Raw genomic sequence first — 27,441 nt, forward strand, 5'->3', positions numbered from 1 at the left:
TCTCCTGTGTGCCCTGGCCGGGAATCGAACCCGGGTCCTCCGCACGCTAGGCCGACGCTCTACCGCTGAGCCAACCGGCCAGGGCGACTTCCTTATTTTTTTGTGGCGGTAGAGGGAGAGAGACAGAGGAAGGGAGAAAGATGAGAAACATCAACTTGTAGTTGTAGCGCTTTAGTTGTTGATTGATTGCTTCTTATACATGCCTTGACGGGGTTGAGGGTGCTCCAGACAAGCCAGTGATCCCTTGCTCAAGCCAGCAAGCTTGGGTTCAAGCCAGTGACCCTGCAATGAGCCTACACTCAAGCTGGTGACTTCAGGGTTTTGAACCTGGGATTTCAGCATCCCAGGTCAGTGCTCTCTCCACTGTGCAACCACTGGTCAGGCGAGAGGACTTCTTGATATCTAAATTCTAGGTTGTTAGGACAGTGCTTTTAGTCCTGAATATATTTCCTCTCCTCATTCTTTGGAAAATTTAATCATATAGTTTAAAAAGGGGTAAGGCCTTGTACCATTTTCTTTTTCTCCCAGGATTCTGAAATGCTTGTGGTTTTCAAACGCAGTATGCTATTAGAACCTTTGATGTGAATTTTGGCTGCTTTAGTTAATCATAGTTACTTTTTACTTTAGTTGTAAAGCACTTCAGTGATAGAGATATATCAGTGCAAATGGTAAGAAGAAACAGGGAAGGTAAATCAAGAGATAATTTTTTTTTTTTTCATTTTTCTGAAGCTGGAAACAGGGAGAGACAGTCAGACAGACTCCCGCATGCGCCCAACCGGGATCCACCCGGCACGCCCACCAGGGGCGATGCTCTGCCCATCCTGGGCGTCGCCATGTTGCGACCAGAGCCACTCTAGCGCCTGAGGCAGAGGCCACAGAGCCATCCCCAGCGCCCGGGCCATCTTTGCTCCAATGGAGCCTTGGCTGCGGGAGGGGAAGAGAGAGACAGAGAGGAAAGCGCGGCGGAGGGGTGGAGAAGCAAATGGGCGCTTCTCCTGTGTGCCCTGGCCGGGAATCGAACCCGGGTCCTCCGCACGGTAGGCCGACGCTCTACCGCTGAGCCAACCGGCCAGGGCTCAAGAGATAATTTTTATGGAAATAAGAATTGCTTTAGGAATGAGAAATTTTAGAGTGCATACACAAGTGTGCTTATGGTTCTTCTATTTCATGTATTTGAAATAGAGTACTAGCTTCAGGGCTTCTAAAAATGAATTTTTGTGCTCTGACTGGTGGTGGTGCAGTGGATAAAGTGTCAACCCAGAACACTAAGGTCGCCAGTTCAAAACCCCAAGGTCGCTGGCTCTGAGCCTGGGCTTGTCAGCATGGAGTCAATGGCTTGAGTGGAGGATCTTCCACATGATCCCAGTGCTTGCTTGCCAGCTTGAGGCCAAAGTTGCTGGCCTGAGCAAGGGGACACTGGCTTTGCCCTGGTCGAGGCACCTATGGGATGCTCAGGGCGCAACTAAAGTTGATGCTTCTCACCTTCCCTCTCTATTTCTGTCCCTTCCTGTTTCTCAAAAAAAAAAAATAAATAATTTTTTTTTTTAAATTAAGAATGGGTTTTTGTAAAGTAGTTATTACGTTAGTCCTACAGAGACGCTTTCTGCCAAGAAAGTGTGTGATCTTTATTTTTGGGCTACCAGCAAGTTTGGCTTAGAAACATATGATAGTTTGACATGTGTCTATTTGGCATAAATATATAATTTTATTTATTTATTTTAAAACTTTACTTATTGATTCATTTTAGAGAGAGAGAGAGGGGCCCTGGCTGGTTGGCTCAGTGGTAGAGCATCGGCCTGGCGTGCAGAAGTCCCGGGTTCGATTCCTGGCCAGGGCACACAGGAGAAGCGCCCATCTGCTTCTCCAGCCCTCCCCCTCTCCTTCCTCTCTGTCTCTCTCTTCCCCTCCTGCAGCCAAGGCTCCATTGGAGCAAAGATGGCCCGGGCGCTGGGGATGGCTCTTTGGCCTCTGCAACCAGAGCGAAGCCCCGGAGGGGCAGAGATCGCCCCCTGGTGGGCAGAGCGTCGCCCCCTGGTGGGCGTGCCGGGTGGATCCTGGTCGGGCGCATGCGGGAGTCTGTCTGACTGTCTCTCCCCGTTTCCAGCTTCAGGAAAAAAAAAATAGAGAGAGAGAACATCAACTTATTGTTCCATTTATTTACGCATTCATTGGTTGATTCTTGTATGTTCCCTGAGTGGAGATCAAGAGACACAACCTTAACATATTGAGAGACTCGCTAACTAGCTGAGCTAACAGCTGCAAACACTAATAGAAAGCAGGGTTTATGGCAATGGTTCTGGATGTCTGCTTATCAAATAGAAGGAGGGACTTCCTCTTGGCCACATTCATATTCAGAATTCTTTTATTTATTTACTTTATTTTTTAAGTGAAAAGGTGGGAGATAAGAGACTCCCCCATTTGCTCTGACTGGGATCCACCGAGCAACCCAGTCTGAGGCCAATGCTTTACCATTCTGGGGCCCATGTTGAGAACCAAGCAATTTTTAGCGCCTGAGGCAGAGGCTTTACAGAGCCATCCTCAGTGCCTGGAGCCAATGTGCTCAGTTCAATCAAGCTATGGCTATGGGAGGTTGCTGGCCTGGGGTTGCTTCTCCTGTGTGCCCTGACCAGGAATCGAACCTAGGGCTTCCATATGCCGGTTTGATGCTCTACCACGGAGCCAAAGAGCTAGGGCCCAGAATTCACTTTTAAGATAGGGTCCTTAAGAATTTAGGGACTAAATGTCTTCATTTAGAAAACTAGAAATTTAATTACTTTGTTTTGAAGTATTTATGATGAACTAGTAGATTTCTTCTTTTTTTTTTTTTTTTTTTTGTATTTTTCTGAAGTTGGAAACAGGGAGGCAGTTAGACAGACTCCCGCATGCGCCCAACCAGGATCCACCCAGCATGCCCACCAGGGGGCGACGCTCCGCCCATCTGAGGCGTTGCTCTGTTGCAACCAAGGCCATTCTAGCGCCTGAGGCAGAGGCCATGGAGCCATCCTCAGCGCCTGGGCCAACTTTGCTCCAATGGAGCCTTGGCTGCGGGAGGGGAAGAGAGAGACAGAGAGGAAGGAGAGGGGGAGGGGTGGAGAAGCAGATGGGCGCTTCTCCTGTGTGGCCTGGCTGGGAATCGAACCCAGGACTCCTGCATGCCAGGCCAACACTCTACCACTGAGCCAACCGGCCAGGGCCCAGATTTCTTCTTATACTTGTGGATGATATATATAGTAGGTGTGGGATTTAGTTTCCAAGGGAAAGAAAGAATTTCATTCTTTAAACTTCAGAATTATTATTTACTTGTCTCAAGTCTTAATTTGGTTGATTATTTTATGATGTTTTCTTTGCCTTTTAGATTCTCCTGGGCTCCTCCAATTTGAAGTGTGTCCCCTCTCAGAGTCCCGTTTCAGTGTATCTTTTCAACATCCTGTGAATGATTCCCTGGTGTGTGGTGAGTTTTATGGGTGATTACCACCTGTCTCAGGGCAGCAGTTTGGTCCTTTATCTTTTTTAGAAAAGTCACAAGTTGAATTTATCTAAAATACCTCCTCTACATTTTGTCTTTCAGTGGTAATGGATGTGCAGGACTCAACACATGTGAGCTGTAAACTCTACAAGGGGCTGTCAGACGCACTCATCTGCACAGATGACTTCATTGCCAAAGTTGTTCAAAGGTAGCACTGACCCTTTTCCATCACAGTCCCAGTAAGAGCTGTATAAGGGATGTTTTTTTTCAGTATGAGAGTGAATTGGAAATTTAGGAGGAAAGTATTTAGTCACTGCTTTAAATTCACTCTTCTCTGCTTTCAGATTCAAAAGCAATATGAGCTTTGATTTCTTAAAATATCATTATGAGAGTAATAGGAAGTAAGGTAGGTAACTTCAGGCCCAGCATTAGGGTTCTTTTAAGAGGGAGAGGGCAGAAATAAGATGCAGCTCTTTTTTCACTTATCCTCTCTGTCACTTTAAAAAAAAATTAGTGATTTTTAGAGAGAAAAAGGAAAGGGAGGAGGGAGGAGGAGAGAGAGAGAGAGAAAGAAACATCAATTTGTTGTTCCACTTACTTATGTATTCACTGGTTGTTTAATGTATGTGCCCTGACTGGGGATTGAACCGGCAACCATGGCATATCAGGACAACACTTCAACTGAGCTACTGGCTAGGACCTCCTGTCACTTTTTAACATGTAACAACATGTCAGTGGCAGTATGTGAGAAGACTTGAGCCAGTCAGCTTTCCAAAAACATTAATATGTAATTTTGAGATTTTTCTTGAGCAAATACTAGTGGACTGTTTTTGTTTGTTTGTTTGTTTTTAGTGGACTGTTTTATAATTAAATTTTATTGGAACACAGCCATATCTGTCAATGTACAGATATGAACATGGTATCTGTGGCCTTTGAGCTAGGATGACAAAGTAGTTTGGCAGAAACCATATGATCTTCAAAAGCCTAAACTGTTATTAACTGGCCCTTTAGGGAAGGTTGCTGACATGTTCTAGAGCAGAATGTTTTTAAATATGTTTGTAAATATAAATTTGTATGCTAAAAAGTGTTTTTCTTTAAAAATAAACAAGGCTTCATACCAGTAGTAGCACTTTTTACAGTATAGTTTTGGGGTAATCTAAGCCATTAAGATTTAGAACTTGGCCTGACCTGTGGTGGCGCAGTGGATAAAGTGTCGACCTGGAACACTGAGGTCGCTGGCTCAAAACCCTGCACTTGTCTGGTTAAGTCACATATGGGAGTTGATGCTTCCTGCTCCTCTCCCCTTTCTCTCTTTCTGTCTATCTCTTCTTTCTCTCTCTCTCTCCTAAAATGAATAAATAAAAATTAAAAAAAAATTTAGAACTTGATGGATCGAGATTTTTCTAGTGGTTCATTAATTAAGATAAATGATATATCCCATTAATCACATGTGAAGCTCCAAAAGGAGGGCATTTTGTTACTGAGTTAATTATTGCTAGTTTTATTTTAGCTCATGATATCTAATTATTTAGCTTCTTATTTATGGTTAGTTTGTCTTCTGGGTGTGCTTCAAAAGAGGTTGACGATTGCCTGACTGGTGGTGGTGCAGTAGATAGAGCATTGACCTGGGGCACTGAGGTCACCAGCTTGAGCATGGGCTCATCAACGTGATCCTAAGGTCTTTGGCTTGAGCAAGGGGTCACTGGCTTGGCTTGAGTCCCTCGGTCAAGTCATGTATGAGAAACAATCAGTGAACAACAAAAGTGACACAACTATGAGTTGATGCTTCTCTCCCCCTTTCTGTCTCTCTATTAAAAAAAATAAAAACGAGGTTGCCTGCCAGTCCAGATTCTTTTTAGAATGAATTTACCCAAAGCTCTGGCATGTCATAGACCTGTTCTTGCCTTTGGGTTTATTTGCCTTACCTAAAAACTGCATTACTGCAAACCTCTGATGACATTTCTAAATCTCAGGCAAAATTAAAGCCCGTTTTACCTAATGAAAAATTGGTTTTATTCAGCAGCGAATGCAATGTTAACTCTGTTTTTTCCATCTTATCTTACAGATGTATGTCCATCCCTGTGACGATGAGGGCTATTCGGAGGAAGGCTGAAACCATTCAGGCCGACACCCCAGCACTGTCCCTCATTGCAGAGACAGTTGAAGACATGGTGAAAAAGAACCTGCCCCCGGCTAGCAGCCCAGGGTATGGCATGACCACAGGCAACAACCCAATGAGTGGTACCACTACACCAACCAACACCTTTCCGGGGGGTCCCATTACCACCTTGTTTAATATGAGCATGAGCATCAAAGATCGGCATGAGTCGGTGGGCCATGGGGAGGACTTCAGCAAGGTGTCTCAGAACCCAATTCTTACCAGTTTGTTGCAAATCACAGGGAACGGGGGGTCTACCATTGGCTCGAGTCCGACCCCTCCTCATCACACGCCGCCACCTGTCTCTTCGATGGCCGGCAACACCAAGAACCACCCGATGCTCATGAACCTTCTTAAAGATAATCCTGCCCAGGATTTCTCAACCCTTTATGGATGCAGCCCTTTAGAAAGGCAGAACTCCTCTTCCGGCTCACCCCGGATGGAAATGTGCTCGGGAAGCAACAAGACAAAGAAGAAGAAGTCATCAAGATTACTACCTGATAAACCCAAGCACCAGACTGAAGATGACTTTCAGAGGGAGCTGTTTTCAATGGATGTTGACTCACAGAACCCTATCTTTGATGTCAACATGACAGCTGACACACTGGATACACCACACATCACTCCAGCTCCAAGCCAGTGTAGCACTCCCCCAACAACTTACCCACAACCAGTACCTCACCCCCAACCCAGTATTCAAAGGATGGTCCGACTATCCAGTTCAGACAGCATTGGTCCAGATGTAACTGATATCCTTTCAGACATTGCAGAAGAAGCCTCTAAGCTTCCCAGCTCTAGTGATGATTGCCCACCCATTGGTACCCCTGTTCGAGATTCTTCAAGCTCTGGGCATTCTCAGAGTGCCCTCTTTGACCCTGATGTCTTTCAAACCAATAATAATGAAAATCCATACACTGATCCAGCTGATCTTATTGCAGATGCTGCTGGAAGCCCCAGTAGTGACTCTCCTACCAATCATTTTTTTCCTGATGGAGTAGATTTCAATCCTGATTTATTGAACAGCCAGAGCCAAAGTGGTTTTGGAGAAGAATACTTTGATGAAAGCAGCCAAAGTGGAGATAATGATGATTTCAAAGGATTTGCATCTCAGGCACTAAATACTCTGGGGGTGCCAATGCTTGGAGGTGATAACGGGGAGACTAAGTTTAAAGGCAATAGCCAAGCTGATACAGTTGATTTCAGTATTATAGCAGTAGCTGGTAAGGCTTTGGGTTCTGCAGATCTGATGGAGCATCACAGTGGTAGCCAGAGTCCTTTATTGACAACTGGGGACTTAGGGAAAGACAAGACTCAGAAGAGAGTAAAGGAAGGCAATGGCACCAGTAATAGTAGTCTGACGGGGCCAGGATTAGAGAGCAAACCGGGAAAGCGCAGTCGGACCCCTTCTAATGATGGTAAGAGCAAAGATAAGCCTCCAAAGCGAAAGAAGGCAGACACTGAGGGAAAGTCTCCATCTCACAGTTCTACCCGACCTTTCACCCCACCTACCAGTACAGGTGGGTCCAAATCTCCAGGCAGTTCAGGAAGATCTCAGACTCCCCCAGGTGTTGCAACACCACCCATTCCCAAAATCACTATTCAGATTCCTAAGGGAACCGTGATGGTAGGCAAGCCCTCTTCGCACAGTCAGTATACCAGCAGTGGTTCTGTGTCTTCCTCAGGCAGTAAAAGCCACCATAGCCATTCTTCCTCTTCTTCCTCATCATCTGCTTCCAACTCAGGCAAGATGAAAAGCAGTAAATCAGAAGGTTCATCAAGTTCCAAGTTAAGTAGCAGTATATATTCTAGTCAAGGGTCTTCTGGGTCTAGCCAGTCCAAAACTTCATCCCAGTCTGGGGGGAAGCCAGGCTCCTCTCCCATTACCAAGCATGGACTGAGCAGTAGCTCCAGCAGCACCAAGATGAAACTTCAGGGGAAGCCATCTTCACTTATGAATCCTAATTTAAGTAAACCAAACATATCCCCTTCCCATTCACGGCCACCTGGAGGCTCTGATAAGCTTGCCTCTCCAATGAAGCCTATTCCTGGGACTCCCCCATCCTCTAAAGCCAAGTCCCCTATCAGTTCAGGTCCTGGTGGTTCTCATATGTCTGGAACTGGTTCAAGCACTGGCATGAAGTCATCTTCAGGGTTAGGATCCTCAGGCTCATTAAAAACTCCCCCATCATCTAATTCTTGTACAGCATCATCTTCCTTTTCCTCAAGTGGTTCTTCCATGTCATCCTCTCAGAACCAGCATGGGAGTTCCAAAGGGAAATCTCCCAGCAGAAATAAGAAGCCGTCCTTAACAGCTGTCATAGATAAACTGAAGCATGGGGTTGTCACCAGTGGCCCTGGAGGTGAAGACCCAATGGACGGCCAGATGGGGGTGAGCACAAATTCTTCTAGCCATCCTATGTCCTCCAAGCATAACATGTCAGGGGGAGAGTTCCAGGGCAAGCGTGAGAAAAGTGATAAAGACAAATCAAAGGTTTCCACCTCGGGGGGCTCAGTGGATTCATCTAAGAAGACTTCAGAGTCAAAAAATGTGGGGAGCACGGGTGTGGCAAAAATTATCATCAGTAAGCATGATGGGGGATCCCCCAGCATTAAAGCCAAAGTGACTTTGCAGAAACCTGGGGAAAGTAGTGGAGAAGGGCTTAGGCCTCAGATGGCCTCTTCCAAAAACTATGGCTCTCCACTCATCAGTGGTTCCACTCCAAAGCATGAGCGTGGCTCTCCTAGCCATAGTAAGTCACCAGCATATACCCCCCAGAATCTGGACAGTGAAAGTGAGTCAGGCTCCTCCATAGCAGAGAAATCTTATCAGAACAGTCCCAGCTCAGATGATGGCATCCGACCACTTCCAGAATACAGCACAGAGAAGCATAAGAAGCACAAAAAAGAAAAGAAGAAAGTAAAAGACAAAGATCGGGACCGAGATCGGGACAAAGACCGAGACAAGAAAAAATCTCATAGCATCAAGCCAGAGAGTTGGTCTAAATCACCCATCTCTTCAGACCAGTCCTTGTCTATGACAAGTAATACAATCTTATCTACAGACAGGCCCTCAAGACTCAGCCCAGACTTTATGATGGGGGAGGAAGATGATGATCTTATGGATGTAGCACTGATTGGCAATTAGGAATCTTACTTTTTAAGACAAGACCATAGCCAGATAGAAACTAATAAGTTTATAGGCAAACCACCATAAGGGGTGAGTCGGACAGGTCTGATTTTGTGTTTAAGAATGTTAAATGGCATGTCTTTCACACTGAGCAGGATGAATTTAGAAAGGCATCGCCAGACTCTACTAAAGAGACCATAGGTTTGATTCTAGGGTTTGCTTACTAAGAATCAATTCCTTTGCCAGAATAAAAAAGTTAAAATACTTGCTTATGAAAGGGAGGGGGTGGGGGGCATAGGGAGAGGGAAGGGTGGGAAGCAGTTTGTGGGAAATAATTCATATATATTTTTTTCTCCCTTTTTCCATTTTTAGGCCATGTTTTAAACTCAGTTTTAGTGCATGTATCTGAAGGGCTGGGCAGAAAGTGAAAAAGCAATACATTCCTTGATGCATTTGCATGAAGGTTGTTCACCTTTGTTTGAGTAGTTGTCCATTTGAGGCATGGGCAAATGAAGGACTGGTTATTTTGGACACTTAAGTAATGTTTGGTGTCTGTTTCTTAGGAGTGTTTGGGGGAGGAAAGATAATTTTAGCTATTTATTTGTAATATTTTAACTATCTGTTTTTATACAGTATTTCTTTCTAATTCTATGAGGTTCAGGGTTCAAATGATGGGAGGTAGAAGAGCAAGGCTTATTTGGTTGTAGGGAGCTTGTAGCTTGTGCTGGTTGGTACTGTAGCATCAAGCCCAAGCAAATTAGAGCCTACCTTTGAAGGAGAAAAACCAAAATGGTATTCTTTGTTTTAGGAGGTTTTTCATGGAGTTCAGACATCATAGAAATATTAGGAGTTACCTCCCTGTGGAGGAATTGATTTATAGCCTCTTTTTCCTTTACAAAAAAGCTGGGCTGGCTTTTTGGGATGTTAACATGTTTTCAGATGCAGTAAGGTTTAATGTGGGGCAGCCTCCCTGACCCAGTGGCATGAAAACCATTGCAGAATTAATAGTTCTCCTATTTCCACAATGTGCCAAAAGTCCACACCCCAGCATTTTGTTTGTAGGAGAACTGATGCCATTCCTGAGAGCTGGGCTCCTTTCTCTTCACAAGGAGGAGTCTAGACTTGAATCACTCATGTTCCCTTAGATAAAACAGTAAAAAAAAATTAAAATTACAGCCATAGTTCACTTAAAACAATTTCAAGCTCACTTGAAGTAAGAGGGGGCCTGGAATGCTAGGTGGGCATGAAGATAAACCCTTGCTACTGTGTAGCAACACAATTGGACCTTTTTGGAGGAATAGGTCTGAGTCTGGATTCTGGGGGACATCAATAAGAAGCCCTTCCCATAAGTGTAAAAATCCAGGAGACCATTTGAGTGCAACACAAGTTCTTAGTATTTGGAGGGTCCTCTCAAAATTCTGCAGCCTTAATTTGATTTTGACACCTGCACTGTGCCATTCCTGATGATTCCATTCAGGATCTGTATCAGCAGGACGGGGCACAGTCCCCAGCACAACTCTTCTGGATTAAAAAAACAAGCAAACAAAAAAGAGCCAGGTGATTCATTTGTGTATGTTTGTGATAAATGGAGTGACTTCATCAGATATTGAAGATTTCTATATTCAGCTCTTTCTGCAGGTTGGAGTTAGCATAGAGTTGGAAAATCAGCTTTGGCTTTCTTTCCTGACTGTCTCTGATTTCCTCTGGTGTTCTCCCTTTTCTGGTCATCAGCTCTCTACAACTCTGCCACTTTTGTGTCCCAAGGTAATAAGAAGTAGGAAATGAAACATTGCAAAGTGGAGCAAGAAAAGTTATCGGTTACCGTATCAGAGTCAAATGTCTTGGGTGACACTAAGGAGGACATGGGCAAGGTGATACCAGAGTGCTTTATCTTGTGATGCTGATACAGTAGCAGCCTCTCAGACATACAACCAGGTTGGATTTCTCACAAGTTTCTCACCTAGTTTTGAATCCTATCCCATTGGTTTCTGCAGAAAAAAAGTTACGGTTTTAAAGTTTGTACTGGGTGGGGAAAATCTTACGGGGAATGTACTGCATAGTATCAGGGGCTCAGCTCCCCCAAGCAGAGCTAACAAATACCAAAATGAGTAAACTGGGAAGCTTTTTCTCTCTTTCTGTCTTCATCCCAGATCAAAGGATCCCGAGTTAGGATCTGGATGAAGGATAAGCCCCTGAATTGTCGATGGGCACACCCCACACACTGACCCAGCATCTGAACTTGCTTAACAGGGAGCCGGGGCTAAACTGCTTCACCCTGCCTGAGAACCAGGGAGCACTGCATTTCTCCACAGGGTGGAGGAGAAGAGGCAGAATAAACCAAGCCTGGGACACCTTCCTCCTGTCTAGGTGTACTCATTCTCCTGTTTCAAAAGACGGCAAGGATGTGAAGTCAACTTCTACCTGTCTTCTGCTGCTGGTGTCTTACGTATTCTTTGTTTGACCTGATTCCTCTTCTGTCTTTTGGCTTCATGTTAGGGGTTCTTGGTTAAAACCTGCTCTGATGTACATCAAGATTTCAGGTTCAAAATCAGTGTGTTTTAAAACAAGTATGGGGGGGGGTGTTTAAGCAGGATATAATTGCCAAAACCAGGCTTGAGGTTGGTAGCTCTTAAGGCCTAGATCTAAAAATTAAGTGCAGCAATATCATGAATTCTCAGAAAAAACCTTTCAGGGAGCCTGTGTGTCGCACAGTATTCAGTCAAGTTACTTAAAACAGATGCCAATATAGGCATTCACAATCCCTGGGCAATCTCATTTTCTTTTACCAGTTTTTTTTCTTTTCAATCCTCCTCTCTTATTTCTCTTGTTAGTTTTTTGAGGGGTAGGAAGTACTTAACATCTCAGAAACTAGGTTGGGAAACATACTCAGCAATAAAAGCTGAGCTTTAAATTTTGAGTTTTAAAAATGTACATCAGGAGCAGCTGGGGGAGGGTCTTTTCTAAAATCTTTCAAATTTGATTTTCTGTGTGTATGGCTATTCTGTAAATACTTTGGGGTTTTTAATTTTTTTGAAAGGAGACAAAATCTGGGATTTTTTTCCCCTGAAACATTACAAAAGAACCTGATTATTTACATGCAAATAAATTTCTTTGATAAAAAGTAATATGCCTTTGTGTAATAAGTTTTTAACCTTTGAATAATTTTCATTTATCTTTAAATTTCTGGTCAATTAAAATTTTATCAAAAAGTAAAAGTTTTCCTCCAGTAAGTATTAGTCGAAATAGGTTAACTGCAAAAGAAAATTGAAATAGGGGGAAGAGATCTGTGAAAGTTTCATTTGATTTATCTAGTTAAGCCAGTTTTACTATTTTCTGCAGGCCTTAATCACCAAATTCATCAGTAGTTCATGCTAAGCTTTTTAGAAATGGCTTTTAGTTATCTAAAAGGCTGTTTTTATATGGCCTAAGAGAGGCAGTAACATTAAAAGTGTGAGGGGAGAAAACATGTGAACCTGGGTTTGTGGGCCTGAGAATGAGTTTCTGAAGCTCAGATTTTTTGCTTAGGAAGCCCTTTATAGGATAATGGGCGGGGATGAGGGGTAGGGAAAATGCTTGAAGAGGGGTAATAACCCTTACAGTTGCTAAAATATGCCACTTTTTAAAGCTCTCCAGCACTCTTTGTTCTTAAGCTCATGAGATTCATAACAAGCCAGTCATTAAAACTGCGAATTAAAAAAGGTATGAAAACAAACTCTTATCTCCTTTGGATTTAGGAATAGTGGTCCTGCCAGGACTGTTGAAATTTATAGTTGCTAATAATTTATCTTTGGAACATAATTAAGCTTGTCGCTGTTAAGGGTAAACTCTTATTCCTTTATTTTTTTTAGAGAGAGGCAGGGAGAGAGAGACAGACAGGAACACTGAGCTGTCGTGCCCTGACCCAGGATCCCACCGGCAGCCCCACGAAGCTCCAGCTAACCAAGCTATCCAACCAGGGCTTTTATTCCTTAATTCACAGAAATTCGATAATAATTTTTGAGACCTTGAGGATTGGAGCTACTAAAGTATAATGTGATGACACAACCTGAGGAGTCAGATAAATGTCATAGCTTCCGCTCGGCAAGTGCCCCCGCCTACTCGTCCAGACACGCTTGTTTCTCCCGCCAAAGTGGCGTCAGGATCAGGTTCTCACCAACCAGAGCCCTGATTGGAGGACGGGAAGGCAGCAGAGCCCATTGGGCGCCAGCGGCGGTCTGGCGGCCGAGAGGCGGGGGAAGCCAAAGGCCTTCTGCCTCGCCCGCCCCTACTTCCACCAAAGCGTGCCCCTCCCCCAGCTAAAGGAATAGTCGTCCAGCTCTAGCACTGCACCCCCTGACCCCAAGACGCGAGGTGCTGCCTCGCTGCATATCACCGGAGCAGTGGGCAGCGCAATTATTCCCCTGCCCTCCTGACCCATGCACAGGGGGACCCACGCCCCGCAGCGGCCCTCCAGGCCTCCCTGCAACACCCGGTAATGAAATCCACGGGGGCGGGGTAGGCGGCGGCAGCGGTAGCAACGACGGCGGCGGCGGTGGCGGCAACAACAGCAGCACTGTCCCAATCTAGAGACAACCCGAAAGAGGAAAATGGCTCCGAGCAGGGACCGCCTGCTGCACTTTGGGTTCAAGGCGACAGTGAGTGATAGGGGAAGGGAGTTGGGTGGCCGGGAAGGACGTGTGTGGCAGCACAGGCTATCCGGGAAGCGACAAGACTTAGGGGGTTGGGGGCTCTAGACAGAAAGCTCAAGTGCTTGGTGGGTTGATGCGGGCTCCACGCCCGCGAAGGGGAGGAGAACAGGGGTCTCCGGTGCTGCGTGCAGTTGTCCAGTTTTCCTCTCTCCCGGGTCCGCGAGCACGCGCGCACTAGCACCCGCCCCACAGCCCCTCCCATACACAAATACACACAGACACATAGGCACTTCCCTGCCTCTCCAGTTCGCGGTGGGCTTGCCTGCCTGGGAGGCGAGAGCGGGCTCGCGCCGCCGCCGCCGCCGCGCTCTAGCTGCTCCCAGCCGACCGTCGTCGGCTGCGCCCGGGAGTGGGGGAGGGGTGGTCCCGCGCCGCCGCGCGCTCCTCCTCCCCCCTCCCCACGCTGCTCCGAGGCCCGGGTGGCTCTGCCCAATGAGGAGCGGCGTTGCTGGCAGGTGGGGAGTGTTTTTGTTTTGGGTTGAAGTTGAGGCTAGGGAGAGAGGAGAGCTAGCGACGAGCAGTCGTCGCTGCCGCCGGCACCGCGGGAGGTGGAGGAGGCCCTGCCGGAATCGAGAGGTCTCCCCTCCTCGCCGACGCTCCCTGCCCGCCGCTCGCCTGCTTCCTCCCCGTCCCGGAACTCCCGGGCCTGCCCGGGGCCCCTCTTTGCACTCCACTCGCCGCAGCGCCCGGCCCCGGCCGCACCCGCCGGCCCCATGAGGAGGGACGTGAACGGAGTGACCAAGAGCAGGTTTGAGGTGTGAGCTTGGGGTGCTTAGGGCGGCGTGAGGAAGGCGATTCCTACTCTCGTGTCCCCCCAAATTAGCTCTGCACGGAGCCTCCTCCCTTGCCGGGCGCCGTCACCCACTGGCTGCTGGGGCTGCCAGACTTCTTTCCCCATCTTCGAGACCCGAAAGCCTAGTGCTGCCCGGCGTCCCTAGTCATCCCAGCTGGTCTCCTCCTGCCCCTTCCACCCGCGGGCCCCGGCAGGGGATTAGCTCTGGCGCCCTAATTCCCCCTCCCCCCAGTATCACTCAGCTTTCCATTCTTTACACAACCCTTGGCTTGCCTCCCTCCTCCCGGCAGAGAAAGCATCACAGCTCCGCTCGACCTGAGCTTGCTTTTCTTTCTGTAACCTTCTTCGTGAAGCGAGGGGGTGGGGAATTTATGGGCCGGGGGGCCATTTGTCCGAGTTTTAGAGACCTTAGTTAAACTACGGAACTGAGGGTGGTAGACTAGGATGAGAGCGACGACCACAGGTTTTTGGTGCTGTTTGGTTGGGGTATTGTTCTGATACTTCCTCTTCTTTCCCGTTTAGTCTGAACTTTTGTGACTTACTGTTTCTGGGAACTCTTATATGTATACAGGCTTTGAGATTGGGACGAAGGTCTGAGACCAGAAAATCCATTTAAGTCTGTTCGTTTCTGAGAACTTCTCTGACAAGCGAGGTTTATAGTCATGAAATTGAGAAATGGATAAGGAAATAAGGAAACATCTGAAAGCGTCTTTAGAGAGTAGTCAACGTGCAGGGAAGTGATTCCTTTGGGAAGTAAAGTAACTACAGATGAATTACAGCAGTAATTTACAAGAAGGTTTATCAAGGGGATTGAAAGAAACTTCTACCACACAAAGAGAAAATGTTACCTGGCCTTTTCTGGCAGAGAACCAGGCTGACCTGGGATCACTCACAGCTCAGTATACATCTCACTTGGTATTTTTCTTCATTTCCATTTGAAGGATGAAATTGTAAGACGGTGAGACAAAAGTTTCAGTAAACTTTCCAACTAGGTGCAGAGAGTGAAATTGTTACCTAAAGGTCTTCAGTTTAGTTTATTCCTTGATTTCTTCTTATGCTTAAGGGGAAAATATTTTAATTTATCCACAGATATCAAGATAGAAAGTGTTTGAGGGAAGTTTAAATCAAAATTATAATATTATTGTTGCAGGTGAGGAGTGGAGAAAAATTAAAGGAATTGGTTTCCTTGGAGTTTTCATATTTAACTTAATCACAGGAAGAAAGTGTTATAGTGGATGTGGTTTTTGTTTTTAATACAACTTTATATTGCGCTAATGTAGAGAGACCAAAGACACTTAACTTTTGGTGTTTTCATATTCAGTACTGCTGTAAAGTTGCGATTGTCACTAAAATTACTGAACAGACATTTAGCAGTTAACAGGAATCTTGAAAGCACTCAAATACTGAAGATTTGAGTGGAGGATAGCCTTTTGCTATTGCATCCTGCTGTTTATCATTTTGCTATTCTCTTTTAGATGGTGTGACTGTTGGAAAGAGTCCCTTTGTAGTATGTGCTTTAAAATTACATTGCTTTATCCTATTTTTATCATTTATATTTTAATTTGTAGTTTACCTGTAGTAGTGGTACTAAAAGAATAACAAAATTCATTGCTTTTTTAAGCATATCTATGTACCTTGATTGGAATGTAACTGGCAGTTGAGGCTTTCTAAACGTTTCTGATAAGATTAAAAAAAAGAATAAGGGGGGAAACCCTCTTTGTACAGTGTTCATGATTAAAGTGTTTATAAACCAAAAGCTACCCCCATTATGTGAAGTGTTTCATGCCAGAATACAAATAAAAAAGGCTGGAAATGATATGTGTCAATGAGTTTCATTATCTGAGTAGTTCTTAAATTATTTCTTTACTGTCCTAATATATAAATAGTAAAACAATAAATTATATTATATTTGGTCTTTTATGGAGTAATATACTTATTGCTAATTCATTGAAAACATTTAAAATACTTTCAATGTAGATAAAATAAAGCAGGCTTTTCATATCTAAAACATTACATCAAATTTTTTTAAATTTTTAAAATATTCAGAATGCTTTTTATTTAATTTTATGATTGTAAGCAGATAGCTGATCTCTGAGAATTTTTGTGAGTGCAGTAAATTTTTATAGCAAGTAATAACTAATTTCAAATTAGTTATGTTTAATGCAAAAAGCGAAAGTTTTCTTTTTCTTGGCCGCATTTTTTTCTGGGAGAGTGAAAACAACCAAAGTTTATCTTTTTATAGTTGACTCATTAAAATCGTTCTGTAGGGAATATCCTGTGTATTATGCTTTAGGATATTGTAACTGGAGGCCACACACTTTAAATCTCATACTCAGGAGTAGAGCTCTAGAAAAAATTCTTAACTTAAAATGAGAGAGGAGAGAATCTGTTAGCCGGATATTGTAGCATCCTGTTTATAAATAAATAGCCAGAGTAGATGACTATTGGATAAAATAATTCAAAAGATAATTATTTGTTACTGTATCACGTTGACATTAATTGAAATTTATCATTCAAATACTTTCTTTAAACATTTGTTTTATTGATTGTGGAGAGAGCAAGAGAGAGACAGGAACATTGATCTATTCTGTATGTGCCTTTACTGGGGATTGAACCGTAACCTCCGTGCTTTGGGGATGATGCTCTAATCAACTGAACTATCCGGCCAGGGTATCATTCAAATACTTCTTAGTATATTACTTATAGTGAATTTTGTTTTGTAGCAACTTTTGATAGTTTCAAATTTAATAAGTTATTTAATATTTTCTGTATATCCAGACACTGAGCTAGGTGTTTTATCTCAGTTCTAATTTTCACATTTGCATTTCACAGTTGAGGAAAGCAAGGGCCTGAGAAGTATTCAAGTTGCACAGCCAGTAAGTAGGGGAGCCAAGATTCCAAACTACATGTTTTGACTCCTATCATTCTGCTCTGTTTTTAGCATAATGTAGCATAAAAGCTCATAAAACGTGAGGAGAAGCTTACTAAAGTTCTTCATTTAGTATGTTTTATTTTGTCTTTGCCCTTAAGAGAATGAAGTTACCCTTCATCCTAAATTCTGTAACCCATACTCTCTTTTTATATATAATTTTATTTAGAAAATTAAATTTAATTGGGTGACATTGATCGATAAGAGTACATAGGTTTCAGGTAAACATTTCTATAGCATTTAAACTGTTGATTATGTTGTGTACTCATCACCCAAAGTCGAATCATTTTCTGTTACCGTATACAGTATTTGTTCTTCTTTACCCCCACTCCCTACCCCCAACCAGTGTTACCGTAAATCAGTGAGATTAGTGACGGACCTGTAAATTCAGTTGTTGTTTTTGTTTTTTCAGTCGAACCTTTCCACTTTGTCATGCTCTCAGTAGCTCTACTATGAGAACACAGTACTACTGTAGGAAAAATTCTGTCTTACTGGGGCTTATTAAAAAGTCCTAACATTAAAAAAATTATAGTGTTAATGTTAACTGACATTCAGATGTCATTTTACAGTTTAATCAGTATCTGGAGATGTGAAGACTCATCTAGTTAGGAAGTGATAAGCTCCAATTTGGATATTTTGAAATATTGTTCATTATTGTTTTTTATTATATTTTACTGCTGCTCCTATAAATCTATCATTTCCAGCCTGCTTCATTTTATTAATTTGATTTGTCCAAAATAAGGAAAATCATAAAATACAGTATGGTAGAAAGAACATACTACACTGGGAATTATGAGAACTGGTAGTAGTCTTGATTTTTGCCCACCTTCTAACTATAGCTATGGTCATTTATTTACACTTCTCTGGTTTGATCATCCTGCCCCCTCCCCCATACGTTTTTGCAAAACAAGGGAGTTAGAATCAATTATTAAGGTTCCCTTTGTTCCAGAATCTTATGAATCTGTAAATTTTGCGTAAAAGCCGAGGACCATATTTCCTTGGTCATTTCTTTTGAAACAGCCACTTTGGTATTTTCTTAAAATTTATAGACTGATTTGCCCAGTACTATTAAGGGTGCAATAATCACATCTCTCCCTGCCCCTTTTAAGGCTTTATCTTCTAATCTAAAGAACATTTTGCATAGTAAATAAACATATTTTCCAATTTGGTGCATGTGAAAACATTACATATTTTTCTAGTGGGTTAGAGTCATTCTTTTCACTCTATTTGAAAGGCCTTGCATATAAGAAAGAGTAGTAGTAATACTGAGGACTTTTGTTTTTTAACACTTTAGAGATTGATTTGAAAGCAGTCTCTAATAGAAAATACTAATTAGACATTTATGCTTTTTAGGTACACTCAGTCAATCTGTCCTTTTTGAATAGTGTTATTTTTGATGTTTTTTAATTCTGTAATCATGGGACCTTTTTTACTTTCTGAAGCGCTATCATTATATCATGTATTTGCATAGTAGTAGTCATTTAAAAATCATGTTTGGCCCTGGCTGAATACTTTGGTTGGTTAGAGCATCGTCCCAAAGCACAGAGATTGCCAGATCGATCCCCGGTCAGGGCACATACAGGAATCTCTCCTACTCCTTCCCTTCCTCTCTCTAAAATCAGTGCAATAAACATTTTTTTTTTTCATTTTTCTGAAGCTGGAAACGGGTAGGCAGTCAGACAGACTCCCGCATGTGCCTGACCGGGATCCACCCGGCATGCCCACCAGGGGGCCCAGCTCCCGGGCCATCCTTGCTCCAATGGAGCCTCGCTGCGCTGCGGGAGGGGAAGAGAGAGACAGAGAGGAAGGAGGGGGGGTGGAGAATCAAATGGGCCCTCTCCTATGTGCCCTGGCCGGGAATCGAACCCGGGACTCCTGCACGCTAGGCCGATGCTCTACCACTGAGCCAACCGGCCAGGGCTCAATGCAATAAACATTTTTAAAAGATCATGTTTATATCTGTATAGTTTTCATAGAGGTAAGCCATTATGCATTGAAAATTATGTTTTCCATTAGCTATAAAAACTTTTTAGAGTGGCAAAAACTTTACAAAATATATTCTTTTTTTTTTTTTTTTCTTTTTATTCATTTTTAGAGAGGAGAGAGAGAGGGAGAGAGAGGAGAGAGAGAGACAGAGGAGAGAGAAGGGGGGAGGAGCAGGAAGCATCAACTCCCATATGTGCCTTGACCAGGCAAGCCCAGGGTTTCGAACTGTCAACCTCAGCATTGTAGGTTGACGCTTTATCCACTGCGCCACCACAGGTCAGGCACAAAATATATTCTTGATATCTAAGTGTCCAGCATTCCTAGATGTAATCTATTACTACACTGAAGATTTCTGTTCATTAAGTCACTATTTCTGTAAGAAGTATTCACACTTTTAAAGTCTCATATTCGTATGTTTTAGGTTGTTAGTTTTAAGCTGTTAGTGTCTGTGTTGCTTTTTAATCTTAACATTTTAAAATTCTGTTTTCATCTACAGAGTTGTCTCTTTTCAAATCTTGGCTCCATTTTTCTTACAAATTAATAAGTATTTTTATTACAGGCCCAGGATTCCATTCCTAGCCCTTAGATTACTGTTTTCCAATTGGAAACTGAATTAAAATTTTCAGTAATCTAACTGCTACTGTGGTTTTGGAAAGGTATTTTTAGATGTTCAAAATAAAATATTCCGTTACACCAGGAAAATCCAAGGGAGGGAGAAAGAAGGAAGAATGCCCTTAAACTAGCCAGATTTAGCTGCTTGTGCATAGTTGTCTTCTACTATTTTCCTACTTGAACTTCTATACTTAGTGAATTCTTAGATCAGACCCCTACCAAAAATTGATTCAGAAAAATGAAGGCATTTAACTGTGATTTTACAGATTTATGTCTTAATGCACTTGGACTCATTTGATAAAATTGTTAACTTAATAGCAACTAACAATAGGTGGTAGTATTGAACTATACGATGGTATTTGTGCTTCATCTTGCTTAATTGTATAACTTTAAAAGACAAAGATATGTATTCAGATGTAATAGGCCCAAAACAAATTTGCATTAGATTTTGAAGACTGCTTTTTGTTAAAAGAATGGCTTTGCTGGGTAGCATTCTCCAGCACATAGCAAATAACTATTTAGCAGACATGTGAGTTATAGCTGTAGGTACCCGGTAATTAACTTCTTTATTCCATAATTATATTTCCTCCAGTTTGATTTTATGATATTCTTTTGACTTTAATAAACCTCATATCTGACAGTTGAAATGTAATTAATTTAATCCATTTTTTGCTCAGTTTAAGTTGTTGTAAGGTTAAAGTCGCCTATTAAATAAAATAGGCCCTGGCCGGTTGGCTGAGTGGTAGAGCATCGGCCTGGTGTGCAGGAGTCCCGGGTTCAATTCCTGGCCAGGGCACACAGGAGAAGCGTCCATCTGCTTCTCCACCCCTCCCCCTCTCCTTCCTCTCTGTCTCTGTCTTCCCCTCCCGAAGCCAAGGCTCCACTGGAGCAAAGTTGGCCTGGGCGCTGAGGATGGCTCCATGGCCTCTGCCTCAGGCGCTAGAACGGCTCTGGTTGTAACATAGCAACGCCCCAGATGGCAGAGCATCGCCCCCTGGTGGGCATGCCGGGTGGATCCCGGTCGGGCGCATGCGGAAGTCTGTCTGACTGCCTCCCCGTTTCCAGCTTCAGGAAAAAAAAAATCATGGTAGCCTGACCAGGCGGTGGTGCAGTGGATAGAGTGTTGGACTGGGATTCTGAGGACCCAGGTTTGAGACCCCGAGATATCCAGCTTGAGCGCAGGCTCATCTGGTTTGAGCAAGGCTTACCAGCTTGGACCCAAGGTCGCTGGCTTGAGCAAGGGGTCACTTTGTCTGCTGTAGCCCCACGGTCAGGGCACATATGAGAAAGCAATCAATGAACAAGTAAGGTGCCGCAACGAAGAACTGATGCTTCCCATTTCTCTCCCTTCCTGTCTGTCTGTCCCTGTCTGTCCCTCTCTCTCTGATTCTCTGTCTCTGTCAAAAAAATAAATAAATCATGGTAGAAAAAGATTTAGTCAGTTGTAAAACAAATACTGATACTGTCTTTTGTCATTTCTGTCCTTGATTCTGGAATTTCTAGTAAAAACTAAAAATGAGATACAGAACACCATGAAAGTAAGTAGTAAATTGCTGTTATACATTCCTTTTTTGCTAAGGCAGAAATCATATCTAACAACATGGAGAGGAAGGTTGGCAATATATCGAATACCTGCCCAATTTTATATAATCAAATGTACCGTTACAGTATTTGTTGGTGAGTGTGACTTTCTGATGAACTCTAGGATGCAGGCAGATATTTCATAATCAATTAAAAGTAAAAAGTGGAGCCTGACCTGTGGTGGCGCAGTGGATAAAGCATTGACCTGGAACTCTGAGGTCGTCGGTTCGAAAACCCGGGATGCCTGGCACATGTGGGAGTTGATGCATCCTGTTCCCCCCCCCCCTCTCTCAAAATGAATAAATAAAATCTAGAAAAATAAAGAAGTAAAAAGTGGAAAGCCTAATCAGTTTTTCTTATAATTTGCAGTAATAAGATGCTGTAGTTATAGCTATTTTGAGTGCTTCAGGTTTGCTTTTCTGTCTACAGAGTGAGGAAATTTATGTGGCAAGAGGGACAGGCAAAAAGACAACAGTTAATTTCTACATGAGGACAGGTTTTTAAATGTACAGTGCTGTTCTTCTGCATGTGTTCCTCTTGGTTGACAGTTTAGGCCCAGGCAAGGTCATTGCCAACTCACTTATCCCGAATTGCCGTTACCAACAAAGGGCTAGTTTTGTTTTGTTTTTTTGTTTTCATTTTTTGTAGGTGGGAGAGAAGAAGAAAAAGAAGAGAAGGGATTTGCAGTTCCCTGAAAATTAACAACTTAGTGTTAACTATAAATGTTCATTGCATGGTTTTACCAGGGTTCTCTTTTATTTATTTATTTTTATTTATTTTTTATTGATTTTAATTTGTTGTGTTTACATAGTTACAAGTGTGCCCCCGAGTGTATCTCCCTCCCTCCACCCCTTGTTCTCCTTGATACCCCCTCTGCCCCCTCCCCCTACCGCCTTCCCCTTTTCCTCCATAATTTACTGTCCTGCCCTCTATCTCTCTGTGTCCAGGGTCCTCCTTTAGAATATATCACCCTTTTTCATCTTATTTTTTGAACCAGATTATTTATATATTTTAATGTTCTAGATTTGAAATTAATTTGAATAAGGAGAGGATGGAAGTGTTAAGGCAATGTATTAAGGATTTTACAAAGGGAAATCAGTTCTGAACTATGAAATAAGTACTCCCGTATATATCTATTTTTTTATACACACACAGGTATATATGTGTGCTCTTGGGTAAGTTACCTGTCTGGACTTCTCTTTCAATTCTAAGGTTCCTTCTAGCCTGGAAATTCGGTGATTCTCTATAAATGAATACCCCAGTTTTCTGTAGGTTAACATAAGATACTCAGTTTATTGCCAGTGTTCTTAAAGTTCTATGCATACACTGCTAATAAACCTTTGTGATCTTAACCTATATTCTGCTTTTCATTCCTGCTTATTTTTCCCCTGAATTCTGGTAAAAGTGGAGGTGGACACTGATAGAAAAAGCAACTGTGGTATATCTGTTGAATGAACACCTTTGCCAAGGGAGTGAGGACTGGATATAATGGTTGTGTGATATCCTGCACTGTATAGTGTACTGTGATTCAATTTCTTAAGATTTATGGAGTTTATATACTTATATATATAGAACCTATTTAAGAGCATTAGCTTGGAAGTCAGTTTGAACCCTGGCTTTGTCATTTACCATCTATGTGACCTTAGACAAGTTATTTATCATCTCCAAGTCTCAAATTTTAACTCAAATGTGTTTACTACCTACTATGCTGGATTTTGAGAATTAAATTCTCTACTCTTTGTGTAGTACTTAGCAAATTGTTTACTATGCAATAGGGCTCAATAAATAATGACTATTATTATATTACTTTGTGGAGAAGAAATATTTCTAAATAGGCTTTCTAGAAATTATTTTAAATGCTTTAAAGGAATTTACTATTTAAAGGAAAATTTCTTAAGTAAATCAGAAAAAACCAGGAACTGCATTATTCCATACGTAGGTGGGACATAAAAGTGAAACTAAGAGACATTGATAAGAGTGTGGTGGTTATGGGGGGAGGGGGGAGAGGGAGAGGGAGAGGGAAAGGGGGAGAGGGAGGGGCACAAAGAAAACTAGATAGAAGGTGACAGAGGACAATCTGACTTTGGGTGATGGGTATGCAACATAAGTGAACGACAAGATAACCTGGAGTTGTTATCTTTGAATATATGTATCCTGATTTATTGATGTCGCCCCATTAAAAATAAAATTATTAAAAAAAATAAAGAAAAATTTCTGTTATAAAGGAAAGAATGTAACTATCTCTTTATTCATCTGATTCAGTTTTATATATTGAGTTTGTTAAACAGAAACACCTATGAATTTTAATCTATGTTGAACAGTAATAATTTAGCAGTGTTTCAATCTGGAGTTTACACTGCAACCATTATTATATTCATTCTTGAGCAGATAAAAATAAATGTCTCCTAAGATGAGAATCTGGTATGAAATTGAAAGTTGCCATTTAAAACACTAGATCAGTCAGGCCCAGGTGGGGTTGCTCAGTGAATAGTGTCATCCCAGTACACCAGGTTTGGGGTTACATCCCCAGTCAGGGAATTTAGGAGAAGTAACCAGTGAGTGCAGAGCTAAGTGGAACAATGTGTCGATGCTTCTCTCTCTCCCTGCTGCCCCTCCTTCTCCCCCTCTCTCCTCCTTCCTCTTTCTGTCAAACCAATGGAAACATTAAAATTCTGCCTGACCAGGTGGTAGCATAGTGGATAGTGCATCTGCCTGGGACACTGAGGACCCAGGTTTGAAACCCCGAGGTTGCCAGCTTAAGCGTGGGATCATAGACATGATACCATGGTCGCTGGCTTGAGCAAGGGGTCACTAGCTTAACTGGAGACCAGCCCCATCAAGGCACATGTGAGAAAGCAATCAATGTAACAACTGAAGTGCTGCAACTATGAGTTGATGCTTCTCATCTCTCTCTTCCTGTCTGTCTCTTGCTTAAATTTTTTTTTTCTTAAATAAAACACTAGAGATCAGTCAGCTTTTACCCCCAGAAACTTCATTCTCAGACTTGTAGATATTTTACCTATGGTGTGACTGAACATAACACAAGTACAGATGCATTTATTTTTTTTAGTACTTAATTGCTAATACTCTTTTCCCATATGTATCCTTATCTGCTTTTTGAAAATTGTTTACATGTTCTTCATGTAAAGAGGCTTGTGTTGAGCCCTGGTCAGGGCATATACAAGAATCAACCAATGAATGCATAAATAAGTAGAACAAATAGATATTTCTCTCTTTCTCTCTCTACCCCTCCCCCTTCCTCTCCCTCCCTCCCTCTCCCTGCCTCCTACACTCCCTTCCTTTCTTTCTCTCTAAAAAATCAGAAAATAAAAAAATTTTAAAAAGAAGCTTATGTTGAAAAAAATCACATCATAATTTAATTTCTGCCACCATTTGTTAGAAAGAAACCTTATATATTTTGAAATTCTCCATGCACACATTAAAACATTCATTTAATGCTAGAACTTATTTCTAACATCATGAATGGTAACTTCAGGATGATAAAGGACTTAATATCCAGTACTCTTAGTCTAAGATGATTGGATTTATACAAAGAAAGTTTCCCAAATCTATATCTACACAACAATAACAACAACTGCAGTTTTACTGAGGTCAGCACATTCCTTAAGAAAGAATAATTATATTTAGATTAAAATCCTCAAAAGGTAGATTGTAGGCCCTAAGTGACATAATTTTCATCTGAGCTCATCAGTTTTTGGTCCAGACAGAAAAGTTTGTCCTAAATATAGGAATCAGGCTCTCCAGGGACCTAATGTTGGCACTACTGTGAACTCACTCTGAGCCCTGAAGAAAACCATTTACTTTTCTTCATCTTTAAGCTCTAAACTAAGATTGCCAGTGCCTGTTTATCTTAATACAAACTTGGTTAATGCTTAAAGATTAAACTAAATGTTGTATGTCTATTATACCTCAGTAAAAAAGGATAAAAAGATTAAACCCAGAACTCTTGCCTTTTTTACAGAGACAGAGTTAGAGAGAGGGATAGATAGGGACAGACAGACAGGAACAGAGAGATGAGAAGCATCAATTGTCAGTTTTTCGTTGCGACACCTTGTTCATTGATTGCTTTCCCATATGTGCCTGGACCTTGGGCCTTCAGCAGACTGAGTAACCCCTTGCTTGAGCCGTCGACCTTGGGTCCAAGCTGGCGAGCTTTGCTCAAACCAGATGAGCCCGCACTCAAGCTGGTGACCTCGGGGTCTCGAACTTGGGTTCTCCGCATCCCAGTCCGATACTCTATCCATTGCACCACCGCCTGGTCAGGCGAACTTCGCTTTATAATAGTACTCCCCTTGAGTTAAACGAACTCAAGTTCATTTATGGTGACTGAATTCCATAGTAGAGATAAGTAAGTACAATCTGAATGGCTATCAGAATCACTGGTGAAGTTTTTGCACAGTACTGATCCTGTGAAACTGCTCTCATGGGAGTAGATCTGGGAATGCAAGTTTCCTAAGAGAGAGGGATACAAATTTCTGTTAAAGAAGCACTGGGATAAGGACTATAAAGGTAACATGTTTACAAGCTGAATTCTGTGGGGAAATAAGTTACATGCCATGCATTTGAAATCATAAAGTAAGTACCTCTTCTCTCAGGTTTCTATGCTATCATAGATGTTTTGCCCTAGAAATAAGGTTCAGAATCTAATGTACAGCACCTAAAAAATATAACTATTTTACAATTTGTGCATTTTATATGATTAAATATATTGTTTCACTAAAGAAACTATCACACCACACCATAATGACCTCTCAAGCTCCTAAGAACAAAGCTGTGTCTCAGAGCTCAGTAAGGCTTACTTGACCTCAGAAAATCTCAGAATAGAAAACCAAGCCATGCTATTGATAGGAATTCAGTTATGTTCAAAATTTATTTAGCACCAACTATGTGCTAGGTGTTAGAGGTACAAAGCTGCTCTAAAAAATTGTCTCTGCCTCAGGGAGTTGGTAGTCTTTTTAAGACGATAGATACATAAGAAAAATAATTTAGTGGGTTTTGGTAAATGCAGTGATAGATTGATAAGGACTAGTTTCACGAACAACATTCATACTTTCTGTGATCCTCATACTGCTGGTAAGAGATGCATTATACTTTACTGCTTTTAAAGAAAAACAAAATCTATTGACCATGCTTTCAAAAAATAGTAGCACTTTACTCTCAGGTGTAAGGATTTATTTTTAAATATGTGAGTATGAATTATCCTTCTCTGTGACTTTCTGTCTATGTTTACAAAAAATGACCAAGGGAAAAGATTGGCAGGTTTTATTAGTAATTTCTCTGGTTCTACTGATAAATCTGTAGGGACATGAGACAGTAGTACTACTAAGGGTAGAGCTAATCAGAGAAACTGCTCCTCTCTAAGGCGACACCCCTCAGAGACTTAAGCAGAAATTAAACACGGTCAGAGAAGAAAGAAGAGAGTAATAGGGAAAGTAACCAGTAGTTCCAGGCATTCATTATACATACAGTTTGTAGTTCCATTTGTTTTTAAGGCAAAGAATAAGTCTTGTTAATGAATTTATGAATGACCGCATAATTCTGACACTCACATGTATATGTATGACCCTTATACATAAATATGTGTGTATTACATATGTGTAGGTATAATCCTCATATATGTCCCACTAACCCCCCTTTAGTAAGACAGTTATTTTGAACTATGTCAAGTAATGAATATGTTTTATTATTATTTTTTTAATGAATATGTTTTACACATTAAAGAGCATGTTCCCATTATTTCATTTGAATTTTTAAAAAATCATCTGTGTTGGATACCAGGTAGTTCTCTGCTGTTTTATAGAAAGCAAATGCTTTGGCCCTGGCCGATTGGCTCAGTGGTATAGCGTCGGCCTGGTGTGCAGAGGTCCCGGGTTCGATTCCCGGCCAGGGCACACAGGAGAGGCGCCCATCTGCCTCTCCACCCCTCCCCCTCTCCTTCCTCCTTCCTCTCTGTCGCTCTCCTCCCCTCCCGCAGCCAAGGCTCCATTGGAGCAAAGATGGCCCGGGCGCTGGGGATGGCTCCTTGGCCTCTGCCCCAGGCGCTAAAGTGGCTCTGGTCGCGGCAGAGCGACGCCCCGGAG

The 27,441-nt window shown here is 42.3% G+C and overlaps 2 protein-coding genes, 1 non-coding gene and 1 pseudogene across 9 annotated transcripts in view; 3 read left to right on the plus strand and 1 right to left on the minus strand.

Moving 5' to 3' along the window:
• Window positions 1-11,143, plus strand: part of MED1 (mediator complex subunit 1) — a 33,369-nt gene extending 22,226 nt beyond the window's left edge. For all 5 annotated transcript variants that reach the window (XM_066263749.1, XM_066263754.1, XM_066263750.1 and 2 more), the window contains 3 exons: window positions 3,356-3,451; window positions 3,569-3,674; window positions 5,532-11,143. In XM_066263749.1, the coding sequence (XP_066119846.1) occupies window positions 3,356-3,451; window positions 3,569-3,674; window positions 5,532-8,769 (3,440 nt within the window). In that variant the 3' untranslated portion in view covers window positions 8,770-11,143. The remainder of the gene's footprint in view (window positions 1-3,355; window positions 3,452-3,568; window positions 3,675-5,531) is intronic.
• On the minus strand, window positions 1,001-1,076 carry TRNAG-ACC (transfer RNA glycine (anticodon ACC)). The gene has a single exon. It is a non-coding gene; the product is annotated as a tRNA-Gly (tRNA).
• Window positions 11,144-12,733: 1,590 nt separating the features above from the next.
• The window catches only part of FBXL20 (F-box and leucine rich repeat protein 20), a 116,226-nt gene continuing 101,518 nt past the window's right edge, over window positions 12,734-27,441 (plus strand). The window contains exon 1 of one of the 3 annotated variants that reach the window (XM_066263756.1): window positions 12,734-13,385. In XM_066263756.1, coding sequence (XP_066119853.1) covers window positions 13,338-13,385 — 48 coding nt within the window. In that variant the 5' untranslated portion in view covers window positions 12,734-13,337. Of the gene's footprint in view, window positions 13,386-13,527; window positions 13,895-27,441 lie in introns of those variants that run through there. The other 2 variants (XM_066263755.1, XM_066263757.1) reach the window with 2 other exon arrangements.
• The window catches only part of LOC136325021 (large ribosomal subunit protein uL6 pseudogene), a 38,628-nt pseudogene continuing 25,339 nt past the window's right edge, over window positions 14,153-27,441 (plus strand).

The sequence above is a fragment of the Saccopteryx bilineata genome, chromosome 2, assembly GCF_036850765.1.
Source record: "Saccopteryx bilineata isolate mSacBil1 chromosome 2, mSacBil1_pri_phased_curated, whole genome shotgun sequence".
Lineage (NCBI taxonomy): Eukaryota > Metazoa > Chordata > Mammalia > Chiroptera > Emballonuridae > Saccopteryx > Saccopteryx bilineata.